The sequence below is a fragment of the Eubalaena glacialis genome, chromosome 17, assembly GCF_028564815.1.
Source record: "Eubalaena glacialis isolate mEubGla1 chromosome 17, mEubGla1.1.hap2.+ XY, whole genome shotgun sequence".
NCBI lineage: Eukaryota > Metazoa > Chordata > Mammalia > Artiodactyla > Balaenidae > Eubalaena > Eubalaena glacialis.
The window spans coordinates 73622721-73645722 of NC_083732.1; the positions used below are offsets into that span (position 1 = coordinate 73622721).

General features: G+C 41.0%; 1 protein-coding gene across 1 annotated transcript in view; it reads left to right on the plus strand.

Moving 5' to 3' along the window:
* FER1L6 (fer-1 like family member 6) overlaps positions 1-23002 on the plus strand; it is a 116183-nt gene that overhangs the window by 86934 nt on the left and 6247 nt on the right. The window contains exons 31-38 of the mRNA XM_061171617.1: positions 757-884; positions 4766-4936; positions 7950-8110; positions 10693-10835; positions 13058-13146; positions 13610-13708; positions 15810-16051; positions 17569-17732. Of these exons, the coding sequence (XP_061027600.1) occupies positions 757-884; positions 4766-4936; positions 7950-8110; positions 10693-10835; positions 13058-13146; positions 13610-13708; positions 15810-16051; positions 17569-17732 (1197 nt within the window). The remainder of the gene's footprint in view (positions 1-756; positions 885-4765; positions 4937-7949; positions 8111-10692; positions 10836-13057; positions 13147-13609; positions 13709-15809; positions 16052-17568; positions 17733-23002) is intronic.

Consider the following 23002-nt stretch of genomic DNA (forward strand, 5'->3'; position numbering starts at 1 on the left):
GGGGAGGGACAATTTTGGATGGAGTTTCTCCCTAAGTAATTGACATATAGGTTGTTCACAATTTTTAGCTATTAAACAACGTTCTAATGAACAACCTTGAAAATATAGCTTTGTGTGCTTATACCCTTCTGTCTGTACGACAGAGTCCTAAAAATGAGATTGTTTCTTATCCAGCTCTCATCTCTGCAGTTTCTCCATCTTCTCCATATCCTTCCTCACCAGCTCCCTACCCTGGCCCTCCCTGATGGAAACAGATCGTTACTCAGCTGACCAACGCTAAATGCAAGACTGATGGGGTCATGGATTCAGAGTCCACTACTTCTGGGAGGAGGCTTTAGGTCTACCCCATAATTTTAATATTAATCTCAGAGAGATGACATGTTTTGCCCAAGATCACATGACTACCTAAAACTGGAACTCAAATTCATGCCTTCTGCTTCCTGGTCCAGCAGATTCCTCTGTGCCAAGGGCTGCTTTCCACTGGGGAGGCAACTCCAGAGAAAGTAGAACTTGGGCAAAGCTGATAACTTTTCTTTTAACAGCAGAGTAGAGAGGCTAAAACAGTGGTTCTTAACTTTAGCTGCACACTAGAATCATCTAGGGAGCTTCTAAAGATCCCCAAGTCCAGGGCCAATTTAATCAGAATATCTGGGAATAGACCTCAGGCATCAGTATTTTTGAAAACTCCCAGGTGATACCGGTGCCAGCCAGTGTTGAGAACCACTGGACCAAAGGGATTTTTTTTCTCTTCTCCAGGCATTTAATCTTAGTCCAGCTGATCCAGATGGCAAATCGGATCCCTACATCGTGGTCAAGCTTGGCAAAACTGAAATCAAAGACCGGGACAAATACATCCCTAAACAACTGAACCCAGTATTTGGAAGGTCAGTGGCCATCTGGGTCTCATTGCATTGTCCTCTCTGCATTTGTTCCTATGGTGCTTCTGTAGGATGTTTGGTGTGGATACGTGTGTGGGTCTGAGTAAAGAGTGCAGGAGATTAAATGCCGACTCCTGCCCGGGATAACAGCCAATCAAGCCTCTCTTCATGGAGAAGGGCTGAATTCTTTCCTTGGTCCCTTCAGCAGCTTGGTTCTGCATGGTCTTCATGTCCATGGTTTTCCAATAATGATTTTCCCAGATCTCAAATTTAAGACACCACTTGAACAGTCATCAGATTCAGCCTCCTGCCTTGGAGAGAGTTCCTTTTTACAAACAAGATAACCAAGGCCCAGAGAGGCTTAGAAACTTGTTCAAGTTCACACAGTTCATAAGTAGAAGAGAAGGGGCCAGATGTTTGGTCTTTTGTCTTCTACCTAAGAGATTTTTCCATCATATCATCTTGCAGTTCATTTGAGGTGACCCCTGCAGTCAAAAAGTGGAACTGCACCCCCCGCCTGTGTTTTGTTTTCCTGCAAAGTGTTTACAATGCATCGCACTTGTGTTATGTTTAGGTGAACCAGGCATTCTCCAGTTCACAGCAACCCTACCACCCCATTTATCTTCTAAAAGGGTATGTCACACATTTATGTTCCCTGCTTGGGTTTGCGCTCTTGACTGCCAATAACTCTGGAGTCAAGCAGACCTGGGTTTCACTCTGCCACATACAGGCTGAGTAACTTTATGCAGACGGCTTAACCTCTCTGGTCCTAGTTTTTCTCATCTATAAAGCAATAACAGTGATACTTGACTCTCAGACGCCTTTAGAAGATTAAATATGACAAGCACCTAGCACGTTGTCTATGATAGCGCATCGTAGATACTCAAAACTCATTAGCTTCCTTCCGCTCCCCTTGAAAATCATTTTAGCAATGCACACATCTTAAGTGTATTTAATTTCTTTTTTTCCGGAGTAACAAGGAGCATGGGATGAAATCTTTATCCACCTCATTTAAATTCAGTTACACATTTGTGATCGCTTTGGACCCTCTGACATTTGATCAGCACCAGCCTCTTACATTTTATTGCTCCCAAGGAAATAAGGCAATAAACAATCTTGCCTGTTCAGATGAAAGAGAATGATTGAAAAGACATGCTGGGGAAACTTACCCTTGCTTCCCTGATCCGGAGATGACCTTTATCATTACCTGCTGTTTACGTAACCAGCACTTCATTTTGTCAAGTGCTTTGCAGTCACGTTTTATGAGCTGCTCTCACCACAGTGCCATGAATTAGACTGGTTTTATAACCTCCGTTTATGGCTGTGGTAAACAAAAGAAGAGGATGATGGAATAGTCCCTCCTGCCTCTGGCATTTCAGAGCCTCTTCCAGAAGCCCTCCAGGTGTGGATGCTTTGTTGGATGTATATTTAATTGTTACTCAGGGACAGACATTGTTGGCTCAATCTGTGTTCCAGCAGGGAGAGTGGAGGGCTCTCATCCCCGACCTGGGGTCTGGGGAACTCCTCTTTGAGATCTCCCCATAGGAGGATGTCACAGGCTCCACCCCTGATGCCCTGGCTCCTGGTCTGCTTTACTTTTCTTCATAAGCTGTGACATGAATTGGTGTGTTTATGTGTTTATGGCTGTCTCCCATCTCCCCACTAGAATGTAAGCTCCATTCGTGCAGGGACTTGGTCTAGTCTGTTCAATGCCGCATCCCCAGCACCTAGAACAGGATGTGGCACAGAGCAGATGCTCTTTAAATATTTGTAGAATGAACAAATGAACAAACAGATTGACAAACAACCCTTCAGTCAGTTTTCAGTGGGATTTCATGGGACCCCATCATCCTGAGGGGCTATATGTCTGAAGAGTTGGCCGTTCCTCATTTTCTTAATAACCACAGTGCCTGGCACATAATGGATATCTCATAAATGTCAAATGAACAAGTGAATCAATACAAGAATGAATGAATGGGCAAAGAAACAGTGAGACATCTTTGCTCTGAAGCTTTCGGTACTGAATGTTTCTACAAGGCTCAGTTTTCACCCATTTCAGGATGCATTCTCTTTTCTCACACCAATGCTGTTTCTAGAGATCCTATCTCACTGACACACATGCGTTGGTATAAGCCTAGTTTATCCCTGAATGACTGGAAGTCCAATCATGGTGAGCTGGTTTTGGTAGTTTTTCTAAGGACAGCGCTAACAAAAATTCAGGAGAGGTGAACCTGTGAGCACATAGCACACAACTCTGGGAGATGGACCAGAACAATTGAGCCCTCTGTCCTCTGTCATGGTTGCCAGGGGCAGTTAAGCGCTTAATAAATCCTTCCTTGGTGGCAGCAGCTTGGTGATGGCCAAGCTCAGAGGTGGCTGGGGGCTTTCTTGTGAGATGCCTCTAGAATATCAGTTACAGTTTCAAATCCAAATCTTAGAGCCCCAGAGAGGCAATACTATGTCTTCAGGTGGAAGAAACGAATTTCTTTTTTGCATAGCTGTATCCCCGGCCTGCTAGAGCTGCCAGCATCAGTCAGTTACAGGCACTGGAGCTGTCCAGCATCCCTGCTTTTTTCTCTCTGGGGAGGGCTAATTGGCTCCAGGCTGCGCTGTGATTGCTGTCCCTACCAACCTGGAGAGTGAGAGTCAGGGCTAAGTGGACCTGACCGTGACGGCAGCAGCCCAGACAGGCCTGAGGACAGGCAGGGAAATAATGGGTCCTCTGTTCTCCCCTCCTCTCCGCATCCTCTCTGTCCCTTGTTCCCAGACCAGCCTCCCCACCTTGTCCCAGGGCAGACAGAGACAGGAACAACTGGAGAAACCCTGGTGTATCCTTGATTTTGTTTTCAAGAACACATTTCCCTAAAATGCAGCCTTTCACTCCCAATTTAATTCTTAATTATCTTCTCTAACGCTCAGTAGCACGGATAATGCATTGTCACGGGAAATCTGACAGCATTGCTATTCCTTTCAACACTGCATTGGGGTGAGATTGTGGAAAGAGAACGGTACCAGGAGTTAGGAAACTGGTACTTATCCCAGTTTGACCTGATTTATGATCCTGGGCAAGTCCCTTGTGTTCTCTGGATTTCAGTTTCCTTATCTGTAAAATGAAGCGATTGGATATGGTGATTTCTGAGATCCCTTACAGTTCAAGGAAACATTTATTGTGTCTACTCTCTGCAGGTGAAGTGCAGCCTCCAGTAATGCGGAGATGAAGAGGGCAGGTCTCTGTTCTCAAGGGGCTCAGAATAATCTTGTAGAGACAGTATTCCAGTCCTGCAAGTCTATGTTCTAAAGATTTTCCATTGTCAATAGGATTTTCATTTCAAATAAACCCAGCTGGTATTCCCTGATGAAGCAACAATGGAGGGGAAAGGGAATGGTAAATTATTGGGTACCAGGTTGAATGCCTGGAAGTAAAATCTGTGTTTATACAAACACTATCACATTTAACCACTCTGCTATATTATAAAGAAGACATATTTATCCCCATTTACACATAAAGAGGCTGAGAGGGATGAAACAACTTTCCCAATGTATTACAACCGGGAAGTGGCTGATTCAAAATCCAGATTAGAAATCAGTCCTGTTTGAGACCAAAATCTAAGACTTTCCTCTCCCTCTTGCTGTCACCCTAGTTGAAGACTGCAAGGCATGGCCCACAAAAGAGGAGATGATTGGCTACTGGAAAACTGACAAAAGAGTTGGAAATTGGTTGCATCTCAATGAAAAATTAAATCACATAAACGTCCATTAAGTAGTAACTGGGTTGCTGAGTGTTTAGTGAGTTCATATGGACTGTAGGTGGGCTAAAAGTGAAACAGGGAAAAGTTCTCTGTATCACCAAATGCTGTTGATTCCTAAAACCTCTGCTTGGATGGCAGGTCATTTGAGATCCAGGCCACATTCCCAAAGGAGTCCTTGCTCTCTGTGCTGATCTACGACCATGACATGATGGGGATGGATGACCTCATTGGTGAGACGAGGATTGACCTGGAGAACCGCTTCTACAGCAAACACCGAGCCATCTGTGGCTTGCAGAATCAATATGAGATGTAAGTTATTCCTCCCATGGAGACTCCCATGGAATGCTGTTGGTGTTCTGAGGCTGCAGCCCATGCGCTGGGAAGGCCAGCCAAGGCCCAGATTTAATATCTCAGATGTGCTCCATGTCAGCAGGGCTGGTTTGGGGAAACTGCTCACTGCACTTGAGGGTACTTGGGGCTGGGGAAGCAAAACTGATTTAGAACCCAGGGCAGGTTCTTCAAGAGTCAAGAGCTGAATTGTATTTGTTCATTCGATCAGCTGGGCCTGGTGGACAGAGTTCCCAGTGGGGAATGATGCTAGAAGAATGACTAATATAATACAACTGCCAATATCCTAGTTAATTACAACAAACACTCATGAGTGCTTACAATATGCCACGCACTTTACATGGAGTATCTCATTCAATTCTCTCAAAACCCATTAAGGTGTTATCCCCATCTTACACATGTGGGAAAAGTGGGTCCAACTCTCACTCTTTACAAAGATTTTTGAATTCTGATTAATTTTAAAATATAAATTATCAGCTTTATTTTTTTATTTTTACTTTTATTAAGGCTTTTAAAATAACATTTATTTCTTAAAAGCTAACATGTGCATAATAGGAAACCAAAAAACACAAGAGGCAAAAAACAAAGTCATCCATAATCACAAGCAGTTTACCGTTTGATGTGTCCTTCTAGGTCTTGTTTTTGTATCTACATGACTATCTATGCTTGACTATCTACAAGCGTCCATTTTTATGTAATTAAGATCATGCAGTTATGTATCATGCTTTTTCACACACCATGAATATTTACCATTTCAAAGTCCCAAAGCTATGAGCATTTTAATAACCAAGAATACACTACACCAACTCAGTCTGGAAGGAAAAAATGTAATCCTGCCTTTCTTGGTGACAAAAATTTCATAAAAGACAAAAATAGCAGCAGGCCTCTAAATAAAGATACTGGCTGAGTTACGATCAAAATACTACATTCCCTTAATGTTCAATTAAAAATGAGACATAGAGCAACAGAGACCGGCTTTATTTTTTAAAGTATGATATATTTAATATCTTAAGAAAAAAACTCTTACAAATATCAGCTAGGAAAATATAAAAACATCCATTAGATTTCTATGGTATAATTTTAGAAATATTTCTTCTGAATATAAAGTAATACATAGTCCTTGTAGAAAATTTAGGACATACGGAAAGTACAAAATGATGCTCAAATTATTTTATCCAGAGATAAAATTTACATTAAAAAATTTGTATGTATTTCCTTTTAGTATTTTTTTCTATGCTACTTCCCCCAAAGTTGGACTCATACTATCCATGCAATTTTGTAAGCTTCTTGTTGCACTTATACCCTTATAAGCATTTTATGATGTCATTAAATATTCTTCAAAGTCATTATTTTAATAATGGTGTTCCATTATATAAATTTACTATAAAATGATATAACCAATTTCCCTTCCTAAATTTCAGGGCATTTATATTTTTCTTTCTTATTCCATTAGAAATATTGCTGCCATGCACATTCCCATACAAAAGCCATTGCAAACCTTTCTGATAATTCATTCAGTGTTCATCTATAGGTATGGATTTATTCCATTAAAAGGAATGCACACTTTAAAGACTTTTAATATATATGTCCAAATGGCTCTCCAGAAGGGTTGGACCAGTTTACACTCTCATTAACACAGTCTGAGCATCTATTTCCTCCATGGCATGATTTTTCAGACAAGTCTCTACTGCTGGCCTGTTCTTCTCTGAGCCTAGAAGGCCGGTTCAGTTTTGGGACTGTAGTGAATTTATAAGCCTCCTGGTGTATTTACATCATTCTCAAGTACCTGAGAGGGTACCACTCAGAGAATGATTAGCTGTGCTCACTCTGAAGTCGGTAAAGGAAGCCACAGCAAACATGGTGGATCTTTTGTTCAGGAGAATTTCCTGACAGTGGAACTAGCAGGGACCAGAATAATTTAGTCAGGGAAGTTGTTCTCTGAAGTTTTAAAAATAAACAAGAGCACTTATTTCTGGGGAGGCCTATGTATGGCTCTGGGGGTGGCTTGGAATCTTTTCAGGATCCTCATATCTCTGGCCCAGTGTAGGAAAACTGCTTTATAGCCATGTTTTGGTTTATTTCAATGCTTAAACAAATTAAATTCTGATGAATCCTGCATCCCAGGGAGCAGAGAAATCCAAGCTTATCTTGGTCATGGTTCCTAGGGAGCATCTCATTGCAAGTTAATAATTTCTAACCAAACAGCTAGTTTTTAAGGGAAGAAGGGGTTGAAAAGATTTAGAAACCCACCACTAAGAAATAACTGATTAGAGAAATGGCACATCAAGACTTCCTGCCTGTGACATGAGTCTACAATATGATTTTGGCCCAGGAGGAGAAGGGAGGAACGAAGTAGAGAAATTGGAAGGATGAGCTAGGCTTTCTTCTTAGAATAAGTAGCAGCCAAATAGCTATTCTGCTAGGGACAGAACAAACTAAACAAAAACTACCTGCAAAGAAATCCAGAGAGACAGAAAGCAGATTGGTGACTGCCAGAGGCTGGGTGGGGTAGGGGGCGTGAGGAGTAATTGCTTAATGGGTAGAGGGTTTTCTTTCGGGGTGATGACAATTTTTTGGAACTAGATAGAGGTGGTGGTTGCACAACATTGTGAAAGTACTAAATGCCACCAAACTGGTCAACTTTATAATGGTCAATTTTGTTATGTGAATTTCACTTCAGATTTTTTTTAAAGGATGCATTTCTTTACAAAAAATATCCAAAACTACCTGGAAAGAATGTTTATGTCAAGCTACTCAGAAGTTCTGCCTTTTGTACAAGCATACATATGCAGAGGTATTGACCAGAAAAGAGAGAAGATTATAAAACGAAAACACTAGCGCCAAGCGTGTAGAAGGTCAAGTTAAATCTGAAGGATTAACACAGATCATACTTAGGTGGTCCTTTTTACAGGGACCTCAGATGTGGCTCCCGGAGAGGCTGGACCTCACCCTCTGTCCCTCCTCCACTTTTCAGAGAAGGATACAATGCCTGGAGAGACACGTCCAAACCCACCGAAATCCTCACCAAGCTCTGCAAAGACAACAAGCTGGATGGCCCCTACTTTCGCCCTGGGAAAATACAGATAGGAAACCAGGTCTTTTCTGGAAAAACAGTCTTCACTGAGGAGGACACAGGTAACTCCCCCAGTGTATCCCGCTGACATGGCTCTTCTTTTGAAAAGCCTGCTTTCAGTGGTATTGGTGACTGAAGATAATGCTCATTTATTGTAAAATTAAGGCATGCTCACAGTAGAAAATATGGAAAAGTAAGGAGGAGGATGAAAATCACTCTTAATCCCCAAATTCAGAGATAACCATGGTGCGTGCTGGTATATTTCTTTACAGAAATATAAATTTTGCACAGTGTGTGTGCAATATGGCACATTTTTACATAATTTTAAATGTACCATATCTATAGTTTTGTACTCTGCTTTTTCTATTTCCAATAGATTACGACAATTCTCTGTTCTTTGAAACAATCCTTGATAATATTCTATTTTATGGCTGTGACATTTTTTCCATTGTGTCCATTTTTGTAGTGACACTTAATGCTACCACGAACATCCTTACACATATTTTTGCATATTTCTGATGTGTCTACAGTATATATCATATAAGTAGAATTGTTGTGTCAGAAGATAGACAATACCTTAAAATTAATATTACATAAAATAAATAATTGGACACAACTCAAATTACCCCCATAAGTGTTATACCAACAAATCTCCTGTTTCAACACCAAGAAACAGATTTTTCCATATGAGCAACATAGGACATACCAGGAAGATCCCAGAGAGCCTTTCATAAATTTAGGATAAGAAAAAAAAGCCACCTTTACTTTAAGGATATAGAACAATTTCTGTACTGTCACACCTGTCCATTTGAAACTTAAAAATTACCTATATATGGTGCAGTGCTCCTGATGCAAAAAGCCCAATTAAGTACACGCTACAGGGTGTTTTGACACTATGTTGATCCCACCACTTCAATGCCAAGATTTCTTTTTACCTTGTTGTTTTGGCCCCAAGAACTTCTTAGAGGTTCATGCATGCAGAGTTATTGACATTTAGTGTATTAATAATATTGATGAATTTCTGTGAGAAAAATACTTTTTCGTAATATAGTCTATTAAGCCACTTTAGTCCCTTGGTCAGTATTCTACATTTCATGATTAAACAATTTACTTGCCCACCAAAAACCTGAAATTATATTCCTTAAGATCAGTTCTTGACTGATTAAACTTTTTGACAAAGATTTAATTCATTGATTACTTGTTCATCCCTATTGACTTTTACTGATTGTAATGACTGCTGTTGGGAGATTTTTTTGGTAGCCTTTTTTTGGTTAAACCTGGTTCAACTTTCCTATGTAGAATTTGGCCATTCTAAACTTTGTTCAAGAAGAGTTTATTCTTTCAACAATTTTTGCCTTATTTTGCGAGTATTATTTCTACTGGTAGTTTTTGTCATGAATTACCTTTTTTGGTAAAACGATAGATCAGGGAATCTTTTCTGGAGTAAGTGTTGGTAGGCAGGAGATCCCAAGCAATAATGAGAAAAGTCAAAAGACATCGATGAGCACATATTACGCCTGTTTCACCACATTGCTTAGGGCCACACTGGTTCTCCAGGCCCTCTCCCACTATGGTGTTAGCAAACAGCTTTATGTCTCCAGGAAACATACCGTCTCTAGTCCCTTGAAGCCAAGTTTGTGATTCATAGACTCTGAAGGAGTCTGATTCAAGGGATGAAGGGAGTCCTGTACTCCAAGACTCTGACTGCGCTCTAGATCTTTTGGTCAACCCGTCTCATTTCCCACTCTCTTAACTTTTTTTTTTTTTTTTAATCATGATCTTAACATCAACCTTTTTTTAAAAAAATTAATTAATTAGTTAATTATTTTAATTTTTGGCTGTGTTGGGTCTTCGTTTCTGTGCGAGGGCTTTCTCTAGTTGCGGCAAGCGGGGGTCACTCTTCATCGTGGTGCGCGGGCCTCTCACTATCGCGGCCTCTCTTGTTGGGAGCACAGGCTCAGTAGTTGTGGCTCACGGGCCTAGTTGCTCAGCGGCATGTGGGATCTTCCCAGACCAGGGCTCGAACCCGTGTCCCCTGCATTGGCAGGCAGATTCTCAACCACTGCGCCACCAGGGAAGCCCTCTTAACTTTCTTTTAATTAATTATTTTTTTAACTGAAGTATCGTTGATTTACAATGATGTGCAAATCTCTGCTGTACAGCAAAGTGATTCAGTTATACACTTATATACATTCTTTTTTTTTTAAATATTCTTTTCCATTATGGTTTGTCCCAGGAGATTGACTATAGTTCCCTGTGCTATACAGTAGGACCTTGTTGTTTATCCATTCTAAATGTAATAGTCTGCATCTACCAGCCCCATACTCCTAGTCCCTCCCTCTCCCTCCCCCTCCCCCTTGGCAACCACAAGTCTGACCTCTAGGTCTGTGAGTCTGTTTCTGTTTTGTAGATAGGTTGGCTCTCTTCACTTTCAATCTCTTTCCCCTTCCCACCACTCTACTCCTACCTCTTTCCATTCTCTCGTTGTCCTTTTTCTCTTTCACTGTCTTTTCTCTCTCCCTGTTCCTTGGTATATTTAAATGAACCTTTAAGGGAGTGTTTGAAAACGTATCTGACAGCCCATGACTATCCCCTTACAGGAACACATCTGACAAGTCTCTTTATTTTTCTCTCTTCCATGCAGATGAGACGGTGGAGTCGTATGAGCACTTGGCCCTCAGCGTTTTACGCTCTTGGGAGGATATCCCACAGGTTGGGTGTAGGCTGGTTCCTGAGCACATAGAAACTCGGCCACTGTACCACAGGGATAAGCCAGGAATGGAGCAGGTAGTGGCCAAGACAGTTCTGGTCCCAATATGAGTGTTTATCCCCGAAGAGAATGACTTTCCCCCTACAAATTAATCTTGTGTGCCATATAATAATGGTTCTCAACCAGGGACACTTTTGCCCCTCCTGCCCCGGACGTTTAGCAATGTCTCAAATATTTTTGGTTGTCTCACGTGGGTGGGGGTGATATTGGCATCTAGTGGGAAGGGACAGAGATTCTGCTAAACATCCTATTCTGTACTGGGCAGCCCTCCACAACAAAGAATTATTCAGCCCCAAACGAATGTTGAGATTGAGAAACTCTGCCCTAAAATCAGAGGAGGATTTAATGCTCTTTCCCTTTTATGATTTGAGTTATCAAGTTCTTTCTGAAGAATCCTGACATTTGAGAAACTTCAAAACTCATCTGATGTGCCCAAGACCTTGTCCAAAAATCTGTCAGTAACCACACAGCCCACTAGTTTTCCCAAAGAAGCAATAGTTGGAGGCTTACCTTGAAGAACTGGCAAAACAAGCTGTGTGGAAAAGATAACTAGAGATCTGGCTTCTGAGTTAGAAGGGAAGAGAAGACGACTTTATTAAGAGGCTTTTATGTCCTAGGCCCTTTACAGAAATTATCTCACCTAATTAGGATGGCCATAGATTTATTTATCCAAATTATGGCCATTTTGAGAGTGAAAGAAGGCACTATTAATAATTAAGCTGATACAAGGGGCACACACCACGATTTTCCTAGACAAACGGGTGTGTGCGTCACCTCACGCTTATTTCTTAATACAGCCTCATGATGAGATTATTATAATCCTTACTTTTAAGATGAAGAAATTGAGGTTCAGAGAGTTTAAGTAACTTGCTCAAAGTTACTCAGCCGGTAATAAGTAGAGGTGGGATTTAACCCAGGCAGTGTGAGTCCCTAGTTCTGTCCCAGCTCTGGACTCACTCGCTGTGTAGTCTGGGAAAAGCACATGGGCTTGATTATAATGGGGCAGGAACTCCCACACTGCTATCCCAGCAATGCTGGGGTATAAACCTAGTGATAGCATGTGTGAGGGCCTGTCTGGAAAGGATAAACTTTCATCAGATGTAGAAGCTTATGATTATTTCCTAAGATTTACTACCAGATGTTTGAAATCTTTTGGTTACTGGTATCCTTCATTTTGCCTGTCAGATGTAGCTTCTTGGTTAACAGTGAATGTTAATGTCTCTTTAGAGACCTAGGAATATAATCCTCCATTGAATTGGTTCTTCTCTTCCCGAATGCTAACTCTTTGCTTACATTGCCCCTTCCCCTGGAAATCCTCTTTTTTTTTTTCCTAGCCAAAGCCCCTCGTTCACCCAAATCCTACAAATCCTTCCCACTCTGTTGGAAGCCCCACTTACTTCATATAGAATCTCCCCTGACCATCCCAGCCTTTGTTGATCACTCACCTTCTTGCCTGAGCTGACGGAGCAATTAGCATGCATACAACAGAGCTGAACATAGAATCCACTGGACCTTCTCCCCACCTGGGCTCTCACATCCCTTGCAACAGGGTAGAGCAATGGATGGAAGGCCCTATTCTGCCACTAATTAGCCACGGGACTTCAGATAATTTCTTTGACTTCTCTGAACCTTAGTTTTTTTATGTGTAGCACAGAAACATAGCTGGGGGTGAGCACTGATGGGGATAATGGATGTTAAGGTACATTGGAAGCAATGAAGCATGATTCTTCTGACAGTATTATCTTTGCAATCTTTAGGGGTTGGTAAGAAGAGCAGGGTCTCTAGAGTCAGCAGACAAGGGGTGAATCCAGGCTCTGCTACATGTTGCCTGTGTAAACATGGGCAAGACATTTTCTCATCTGCCAAGTAGGAATAATAACATCTACCTAGTGGGGATATTGGAAGAATTAATGAGACAATGCTTTTCAAGTGCATAGCACTGCGTCTGCCACATAGTAGGTGCGCAATAAGGTTTTGCTTACCCTTCCCCTTCTCTTGATGTACGCTCCTCTTGATATATGTTCTAATTTTTAATAAAAATATAAGTTCTGTCTTTGTCAACAAATATTCTGAATATAATATGGATAATATCCTTATTATATTACATTACATTATATTATATGTACCTAATATCCATTACTAGTAAAGGGATCTGTTAAAACCGTGAATGGTCAGTGTCTATGTGATAACGCCCCCCCCCACCAAAAAAATAAAATCTAAAGGATGTCTTCTTAACAAGGGCCGCCTGCAGATGTGGGTGGACATGTTTCCCAAAGATATGCCTCAGCCTGGACCTCCTGTTGACATTTCGCCAAGGAAACCCAAAGGGTAAGTAACCTGCAGCCCCACCTTCAAGGAAAGAGACCAAGGTCTCAGACTAAAGGATCATGTCATTTGATCTGGTGTCTGATACATTACATTAATCAACTGACACCTGATAATCATGCCTCACTTTCCACCTGGCCAAGTACAGCAGGGGGTGAGTGGTGGTGATAATAGTAGTGGTGGGGATTGAAATGGTGGCCCCTGTTTTATGGTAGGAGCCCCTGAGTTTCAGCATTCTGAAAAAATGTCGGTTAATGGAAGGAGGGTCTGCTCAGAGAAATTCACGTTCTTGGTGATTCCAGCTGGGACACTTGGTTTTGATGGAACGAAGACCTTAAGTCTTGATATTTTTGAACTTGGTAAAGTTGAGGAAGCTTATAGACTCAAAGCAGTACCAGAATCACATAGACACCAATCGACTCAGCTTCCAAGGTCTTCAACCTAAGTCTGCCTTCCCTTATCCCAGGTATGAATTGAGAGTAACCATCTGGAACACGGAAGATGTCCTTTTAGAGGATGAGAATATCTTCACAGGACAAAAATCAAGTGATATTTATGTTAAAGGGTAAGATCATCAGCAAACTCCGTACCCCCTTTCCTTCTCCTCTTCACCTCTTTAACCCCTAACCAAACTATGCCTCGTGGAAGATATTCTATGCACATCTCACAAAAGGAGTCCGTCTTACCTTGTTAGTTAAGGTCACTTTCTTTGTCAAATATTTGCCTTATTTGGTCATTTTGCTAAGAATGATTATCCCATGAAATATTTTTGTGAGGAAATCTTATTATATAAACGTCTCTTTCAGTTAAATATTGGATGCCTAAACTTTTTGAATGACATTGAAAATACCTTTACACCAGAAGGAAGTAGAGAGCTGTAGTGCTATTGATGAAAGGTTAAGTGTTAAGAAGATTATAAGCCTAATACAAAAGCTAAACTTTATACCTTCCCGTTTGCTAGTTTTACCAACCTAGGACTCAGGAAACTAAATATTTTGTATCTCTCTCTTACATCTTGGCTATAACACAAATGTCTTTGTAGGTTCCTTTTCACTCCTAATCAGGGAGGGAGATGAAGTGGTAGAGAATCAGAAACAATGTGACTTAAACATGTACCCTCAGATAAAACTCATCTCAGAAACAGTAAATTCATCTCAGCCTTATTTTGGTATCTCTTTGTCTTCCCCCAACAAGAAACCCCCTTCCTCATTGACACTCCCATTTCTAGTACACTATTAAGTCTTGTTCATTTTACTCCCAAAATAGCTGTCAGCACTGTCCATTCTCTTCATCTCACCACATCACCATCATCATCTTTTCCTCTGTCATTTCCTGCTGGGGTCACTGAAATACCAATACTATCTGAATTGGTCTCTCCCTAGTCAGTCTTGCCTCCAATAATCTGTTCTCTATTGTTGAAACATGAGTTATCTTTTCAAAACACAATCTGAGCACATCAGTCCTGTACTTAAAACCCTTTAATGACATCCTATTTTCTCTGGACAAAGATCCAAATCCCTCATATGTCCTAAAATATCGCACATGACTAGACTTTGCCTATGTCTCCAGACTCATCTCACTGGATCAATACTCCCCCTTGCCCTCTGCTCTCTAGTCACACTGAGCTTCTTTCCCTTTTTAGAATGTGTCCTCACCTCTTCTTCCATAGGGCCTTTGCACACCCCTCACTGGTGACTTTTGCCATCCCACCCATCTCCCTCCATCCCCTTCCCTCCATGACTGTAGCTCCATGAAGGCAAGAACCATCTCTGTTTGCTCCCTATCACTCCCCTAGCATCTAGCTCACTCCTTGACTCATAAGAGATACCACACATGTATTGGTTGACGGAGCACCATCTTTAGCTAAATAATTGTGCCCATACCCCGAGTGGTACCACTCCTCTGGGAATAGAAGGGTTCTTTACCCTCCCCTGCCCCAGCGTGGGTTGGGGTGGAGGGAGGGATGTCTGCTTTCAGAAAGCAAGTGGTTTGGCATTATCAGTTAGTTTGAATTAAAAGTACCTTTTTTTCTCAAGAATTAATTAACTGTGGATAAAGTACTAGGGGAAAAGGTATTCACTGTAGCTTACTTTATACTTGGCATGAAGGAGAAAGACCAGATAATACTAAGAGGAAATAACATAATAGATCATTTGGAGTACACAAAGCACTGTACATATACTATCTCATATAATTCCTCTGAATTTCTATGAACTAGATATTGTCATTGCTTCCATTTTCCAGATGAAACAAAGGCACAGAGAGGTTAGATAATTTACCTATGTAATGTAGCAATGTAATGTAGTGGGTGCAGAAATGGTACACGTTATAAAGAGGTCGCCCAAGGTGAGAGGAAACTCAGATTACACTTTCATTTCACATTTCCTGACTTTTCCGTTTTTATTGCGTGCAGCTTCAGATCTACCCAAGAACTGAAGACAATTCCCCAACCTGACTTAGAATGAGAGTCTTGTTTCAGTTTCCGACCCTTTGATCCCTATTTATCTCTTTCGGATTCAATGGAAACTTTCATCTAAATCTAACTATATCATAATTTTAAAACCATGGATCTGTGACCACAATGAAACTAGTTAAATCACTTTTGATTATACTGATGCCCGAATAATGTGCTCTGAGTGTTTAATTCTTTTTCTGTCTTTATTCAGGTGGTTAAAGGGTTTGGAAGATGACAAGCAGGAAACAGACGTGCATTACAACTCTCTGACTGGAGAGGGGAACTTCAACTGGCGCTTTCTATTTCCATTTCAGTATCTCCCAGCGGAGAAGCAAATGGTCATTACCAAGAGGGAGAACATCTTTTCCTTAGAGAAGATGGAGTGTAAGACGCCAGCTGTGTTGGTGCTTCAGGTTTGGGATTTTGAAAGGCTGTCTTCAGATGATTTTCTGGGTAAGCCAGTGGCTTCATCAAGCTCATATTAATGTTGAGGGTTTTGTCCCAGCTTTTGGAGAACTTAGTCTGAGTTAGCTCCAGGGATAGTAATTTCAATGCTATTTAATAATTTTCATAGCAAAATATTGAAACACTCCAAATAGCCCTTAATAGGGAATTGACTCAATAAGTTACAGTGCATCCCTATGGTGGAAGATACATATTCAAACAGACTAAAATTGATCTTTGCTTTACTACTAAGAAGCTATTAAGTTTTGAGCTAATTACTGGTCTCCTCTGTACCTCAGTTTTCCTCAGTTGTAAAATGGGGATAATAATATTACAACCTCAGAGGGGAGCTGTAAATGTGATAATATAATTTAAAAACAAAGTACAGTGCTTCATACATAGTAAGCACTCAATAAGTGATAACCCTGCAGCCATTACAATATTAGAATATTTAATGAGTTGGATAGTTGTGCAAAGTGCGTTAAGTGGAAAAAAAAAGTGTATAGGAAAAAATCCCCTTTCAGTAAAAAATATGTTCAGTTTTATAGGCAAAAGAGATAGTCAGAGATAGCCAAAGAGACAGAAAGACTGATATAAGGATATGAACTAATAAGTAGGACAGTCGTCAACTTTTGGGAGGTAGAAAAATAATAGAAAAAAAGATTTCTATTTTTTGCTAATGTGCATGCTCTAAATGTTCACAGTTAACATATATCACTTTCGTAATAAGGAAAGGTTATTAAGGAGAGAGAAATATAACATTCTTGTGGCATTATCTTACTCTGGCTTATATTCACTCATTGAAAGTACATTGTTGAAAACTAGTGAATACAACAAAAAAGAAGCAGACTCACAGATGATAGAGAACAAACTAGTGGTTACCAGTGGGGAGAAGGACGGGGAGAGAGGCAATATAGGGGTGGGGAGAGGGAGGTACAAACTATTGGGTGTAAGATAGGTTCAAGGATGTATTGTACAACACAGGGAATATAGCCACTATTTTGTAATAACTGTAAATGGAAAGTAACATTTAAAATGTATAAAAAATTTTTAAAAAGAGAAAACATTGTTAAGAGCCCACGAAGGTACTGGAGAGTAGCTACCAAGACAATAGGACTTAGTCCCCAACCTGCAGTTTAGTGGACTCAGAGAGGGAGGTATGGTCGTGGGAGGAGGTTCCTATAGGCTATCTGTGCTAAGGCAGGGAAAAGCTCAAAGGACAGACACGTAATCCAGATCACACTCAGGGAGCAGAGAAGAGGCCCAACAGATGACACCGGAAACTAAGGCTTGAAAGTTACATATGGTAGCTCTGCCCTTTCTTCTACCTGCTGCCATATTACTAATGCTTTAAATGCACCAAACATGTCTTGGTCATATTTGTGCCCTCAATACCTGGCACATGCTGTGGATCCCATGTGGTCCTGACTGAATGACCAGTGAGTGGATGGGTGAATGAGTGGGTGAATGAGGATGATGATGGATTTTCAAGCCCTTCTATAACTGTTAAGGGCATCTCTTCACAGGCTCCCTGGAAATGAACCTCAACAGTTTTCCCCGAGCAGCTAAGTCTGCCAAAGACTGCGGTCTCACCAAGTTTGAAAATGCAAGTGAGGAGAGCAAGATTTCCATATTCCAGCAGAAGCGTGTGCGGGGCTGGTGGCCTTTCGCTAAAAGCAAAGAACTCACGGTAAGTGACAGCTGTAGGAGATGGGGGGAGAGTGGAGTATGCAGGGGACCTCATGCTCTTTCAATGGGTCATTTTGCAAACTTCAAGTGCCCTAAAATGACATAGAGCCCTTTAGGGCAAAGGTTCTGTTGAGAAGCGAGAATTTTGAAAAATTTGTAAATGCATTGCACCTTCCATATTTCAGCATGCTTGATTTAATGGTGATCTATATCAGGCTGGGTTTCTATCTTCTTGCCTTGAGCATATGCCCCGGCATTAATTTTTTTTCAACATTTCTTGAAATCACGCATAAAGTCCTGACTAATGTACAATTTTAATACAACTGCTTCATCCCTTCACCCTCAAAACGTGAAACTCCATTTAAAAAGTGATCCATCCTTTTAAAACTTGCTCGAGAGGATGCTAGCAGAAAGGAGAGCCATTTACCCCTGTCCTTGCCTAGCCAACTTGGTCCATACTGTGTGACACGTGCTGTAGGAACTCGGACCTTTCACAAATAGTAGGAAGAAAGCTTCTCTTGCCCTTTCTTTCAGCCCCCTCATCACTCCCCTGTAAGGGAGGGTGGAGGGCTTAAGTGCTCAGTGAAGGTGAGAAAAGGGACCGGGCCAGCATCGGGGGCCTATTTTCACTGCTGTCCTCCTCTCGGGGTGAGCGCATTCTCCCCTCTGTTCCTAGTGCCCAGCGGCAAAAGCAAACCCAAGTCAGGACCTTTCAGGTAGCAGGTTTGCATAGAGCCTGATTGCTCACTCTCTCTTTGTTCTACGGGCTCAATGGGTACAAGACAAGGATTTCTTCGACTTAACTGGGAGCTGCTGACCTGACTCCATGGTGTCTAGTTTTAGTATGTTTTCTAGGAGCTTTCTCTTCCCTCCATTCTCAATTCAGTCCCATCTGGTGAGATTGGATCAAAAGAACAAGGATCCAAGCAGGCTCCTTGCTTCCAGTCTCCTCAAGTATGCATTGAGGTTTTACTATGTGGCAGCCTCTGTACTCCGTTCCAGGCTTCATGGCTTAGCACATAATAGACGCTCCATCAGTGACTTGATTGATGAATGGATGAGTTCAGAAATGAAGTACGCATGGCCTGTACTGTCACCCGAGTCCAGTGAGGACAGATGTATCAACAGTACAGTCTGCGTGAAATAGTCAAAGTGAAAATGACACAGGGAAGAAAGAGGGGAGGGGAGGAGCTAATTCTCTCTGAGGATGTTGAGGAGTCAAGCAGGGCAGAGCATGAATTTTTCAAGAACAAGGAATGATGAAAGGCCTTTTCTAGATGAAGAAAAGGGGGATGTCTACTCCAAGTAGAGGAACCATGATGAGTGCAGCCTGGAGTCATGAAATATCCCCATGGGGACAGCTAACTGCCCACTGGTCAGAGTTGTCAGAATGTAATATGAGGTCAGGAAATGGGGAATGCCAAGTCCTGAAATCTAAATTCTTATCTTTTGACATAATTCCTTTTCCTATGAAACAAACGGCAGTGATTATGTATGTATTATATAATGGCAGTCATCTATTATATTTTTATAGCCCTGCAGAGTTTGCCAAATATGTTCAGATCCCTTCTGTTATTTCATTTGATTCTAATTGACTCTTTATTTTCCATGTAATTTATTTCTTCATTTCATTCAACAAATATTTATTGAGCATCTATTAAAGGATAGGCCCTGAGAATAATATAGTCCAATGTCAAAGACAGACACACAAGGGTAAATGGATGAACACACAAACGCACAGCGAGTCACCCACAGGCACACCAAGAAAGCAAATTCTTTTTTTTTTTTTTTAAGAGAAAAAAGTGAATTTTATTTGAGCCAAACTGAGGATTATAATGTGAGAGACAGACCCTCAGGAAGCTCTGAGAATTGCTCTGCCTAGCAAATTCTTAAAACAAGGGCTGGGAAGTGCTGAGTTAAGGCACATCCAAGGCAGATATTCCCACCCCATACAGTGATTAGAGGCCTTTCTGTGACTGTGAACCTTTATAGTTGAGACCTAAAGAATGAAAAGTAGTGAGTCATAGGGAAAAAAATGGAAGTGCGTTTGTCACCAAGCAAACACCACAGGCAAAGGCCCTGAGGTCAGAATGAGTTCAGTAAAAAACAAACAAAACAAAATAAATGAATAAACCAAACAAAACAAAAACAAACATGTATATACGGAACAGAGTAGTAGTTACAAGAGGAGAAGTGGCGGGGGGGAGTGCAAACCGGGTAAAGGGGGTCAACTGTAGGGTGGTAAATGGGAAGTAAATTTTTGGCGGTGAGCATGCTGGCATGTATTCAGAAGTAGAAATATAATGTGGTATACATTAAACATATAATGTTATAGATCAATGTCACCGCAATAAAAATTTTTAAATAAAAATTTAAAAAAGAGAAAAAAAAAAAAAGAGTGAGTTCAGTGCATAGGAGGAACTAAAATACAAACAAGCAAAACCTCGCACAACTGGAGCAGGGTGAAGAGAGGGTGATGCCAATGAAGTGGAGAGGAAACCAGAGCTGGATCATGCAGCCCTGAGACGCCATGTTGAAGAGTTTATGGATTTCGGTCTCAGATCAACAGGAAGCCAGTGAATGGTTTCCAGCAGGGAGGTGAGGGGATCTGATTCACACAGGAAACAGTCCCTCACTGCAATGGGGACAATGGGTGGGAGAGGGTCAGAAGCGGAGAAAGAGAAGTAGGCAGAGATGTAGGAAGAACATGATGAAAATGTGCTGAGACATAAACCCAGAGAGGAGAGTCTTTTGCGGACAGTTGGGTCTTTGTGTCAAATGCTCCTGGGTGGTTGCATAAGAAGCAGAGAAGTGTCGATTGGGTTTAACAGCATGGAGGTCACTGGTGACCTTTAATTAATTAATTAATTAATTAATTAATTAATTTATTTAAATTAATTAATTTCTAACTGAAGTACAGTTGCTATACAATATTATATAAGTTACAAGTGCACAATAGAGTGAGTCACAGTTTTTAAAGGTTATATTCCATTTACAGTTATTATAAAATATTGGCTATATTCCCCATGTTGTACAATATATCCTTGTAGCTTATTTTATACATAATAATTTGTACCTCTCCGGGCGACCTTTTTAAAAAGCAGTGTTGTGAAAGTTCATAGCAACATTATTCATAATAGCCCCAAAGTGGAACCATCCAAATGTCCATCAACTGATGAATGGGTAAACAAAATGTGGTATGTTAACCAAAATTTTAGAAACAGAGACCTTATTGAAGTAAAGAGGTGCTTATTTGGGGTTTGTTAGGACCATAGCCTGGGAGACACAGATTCAAGAAGCATTTGAATTGTGTTCTGTTGGACTACAAAATGGGGGATGCTTATAAAGCAAAACACGGCAAGGTTACACAAGTTGTTTGTCAAGAACTAGGATTGGAGCTGGCAAGAAGTAAGGGTGCTTATTAAACAAGAATTGGTTGGGGTTCAAAATGATTACATTGTTGCAAAAGGGTTGGGGAAACTTTGAAACTACAAGGTTTCAGGGAGCAGCTGCTAGCAGATACTGTTTTGAAGACGGCCAGTAGTGTCCTAGGATGTGATACAGTTCAGAAAATTCAAGTTCTCAGTGATTTAGGAACATGTCTGCAACTGCATCCACAATGGTCACCTGGCTCCATTTTGTTATTTATTTATTTAGCTGCACTGTGCAACACGTGGGATCTTTGTTCTCCGACCAGGGATCAAACCCGGGTCCCCTGCATTGGAAACACCGAGTCTTAACCATTGGACCACCAGGGAGGTCCCACCTGGCTCCATTTTGGATGCCTGAACCGTAGTTACTCCATTTTGATTTTTAAATGGCTTTAAATATGTCATCAGGTATATCCATACAGTGGAATAGAATTCAGCCATAAAAAAGAATAAAGTGCTGATAGATGCTCCAACAATAGACTGCTAGTTATTTCTCCCGCAGAAACTGGGTTATTTGGGGTTAACAAAGAATTGCAATTTGAGGTCTGCAACCGTGGCTAGCCATGTGCAAATCCCCAGCAAAAATGGAAAGAACTCTTTTATAGAGGGGAAAAGGAAGTTGGGAGTGCTATAGTTAACAGAGCCCATGGCTTTTCATTGACTGAGCCATGACTGTCTCTCATTGGCTGAGCTCTTGCCAGGTGAGAAGAGAAAGTCTTTCTTCTTCCTATTAGGCTCTGCTATCAGCATAGGGCCTGAGAGCTCCCCTTTCTGGTCTCTCTATTTTAATTGAGGTTTCTGTTTATTAATTGTTACAGTTTCCATGTCTATAAAATGAGTAGTTTGGACTGGGTGCCTCCAAGGTGTGTTTCCAGCAAAGACATTCTCTAATTCCCACTCTGCATGAACTCCCCTCCCGTGCCTTGAAGCCAGCAGTCAGACATCACTGTCCTCTTATTCCAATTACCAGCAGCCAGGAGGGATTTGTTTATGGGCACCCACCTGCCAGGCTTATTTTTAAAGCTGCTTATCTGTACACCCAAGCAGTGTAATTTAGACATTTGGATCACACAGCTCCTCGTGTGGAATATGGATAGTAAGTGAAAAACAGCTCCAAGTGGAATTGCAAAAGAATGGGTACCCTTTGGAGAAGGAAAGGGAATATGTATTGAATATGTTCTTCATGAAACACATTGCATTATGCATTTTATAGGCATTATCCTACTAAAAGCAACTTTCAAAGAAATCACTCCTTTAGAAGATGGAGATCAGGAAGTTTCTTTTACAGGTTAATCTCGCAAGTCTACAGTTAGGCAGCCCAGGTAAGTCCCAAGAGCATAACAACTAAAACTACCTCCAGTTTAGTGTGAAAAACAATTGTCAGCATTTACTATGGCCATGTACACTAGGAGCTAAAGGTTCAATGATCAATAAGACACGTTTCTGCCATCCAGAAGTTCACAGCTTAGCTGAGGCAGCTGGTAGACAAGACAAATCATCTAAATAGTATGTGGCAAATTCAGATTCTCCAGGAGCGGAGGAGGGGAGGTATTTTCATGTGAAGATCATTTTTAAGACAAACTATATTATATGCATTTATAGGAAATTTGAAAGACACAAAAATGTGGAAAGGAAGAAATAGCGCCCATATGCACATCACCCAAAGAAAACTATTGCTAACATTTTGGTTATTCCCAATATGCATAGATTTTGGTTAATTTTATATAATAGTGATCATTCTATGTTAAAAATAATGCCTTGTTCATTTTGCTTTACTCAGTGTTACAATGAGCATTCCCCTACATTTTATTGTGAATATTATTAATTCTTTGTATTCTCA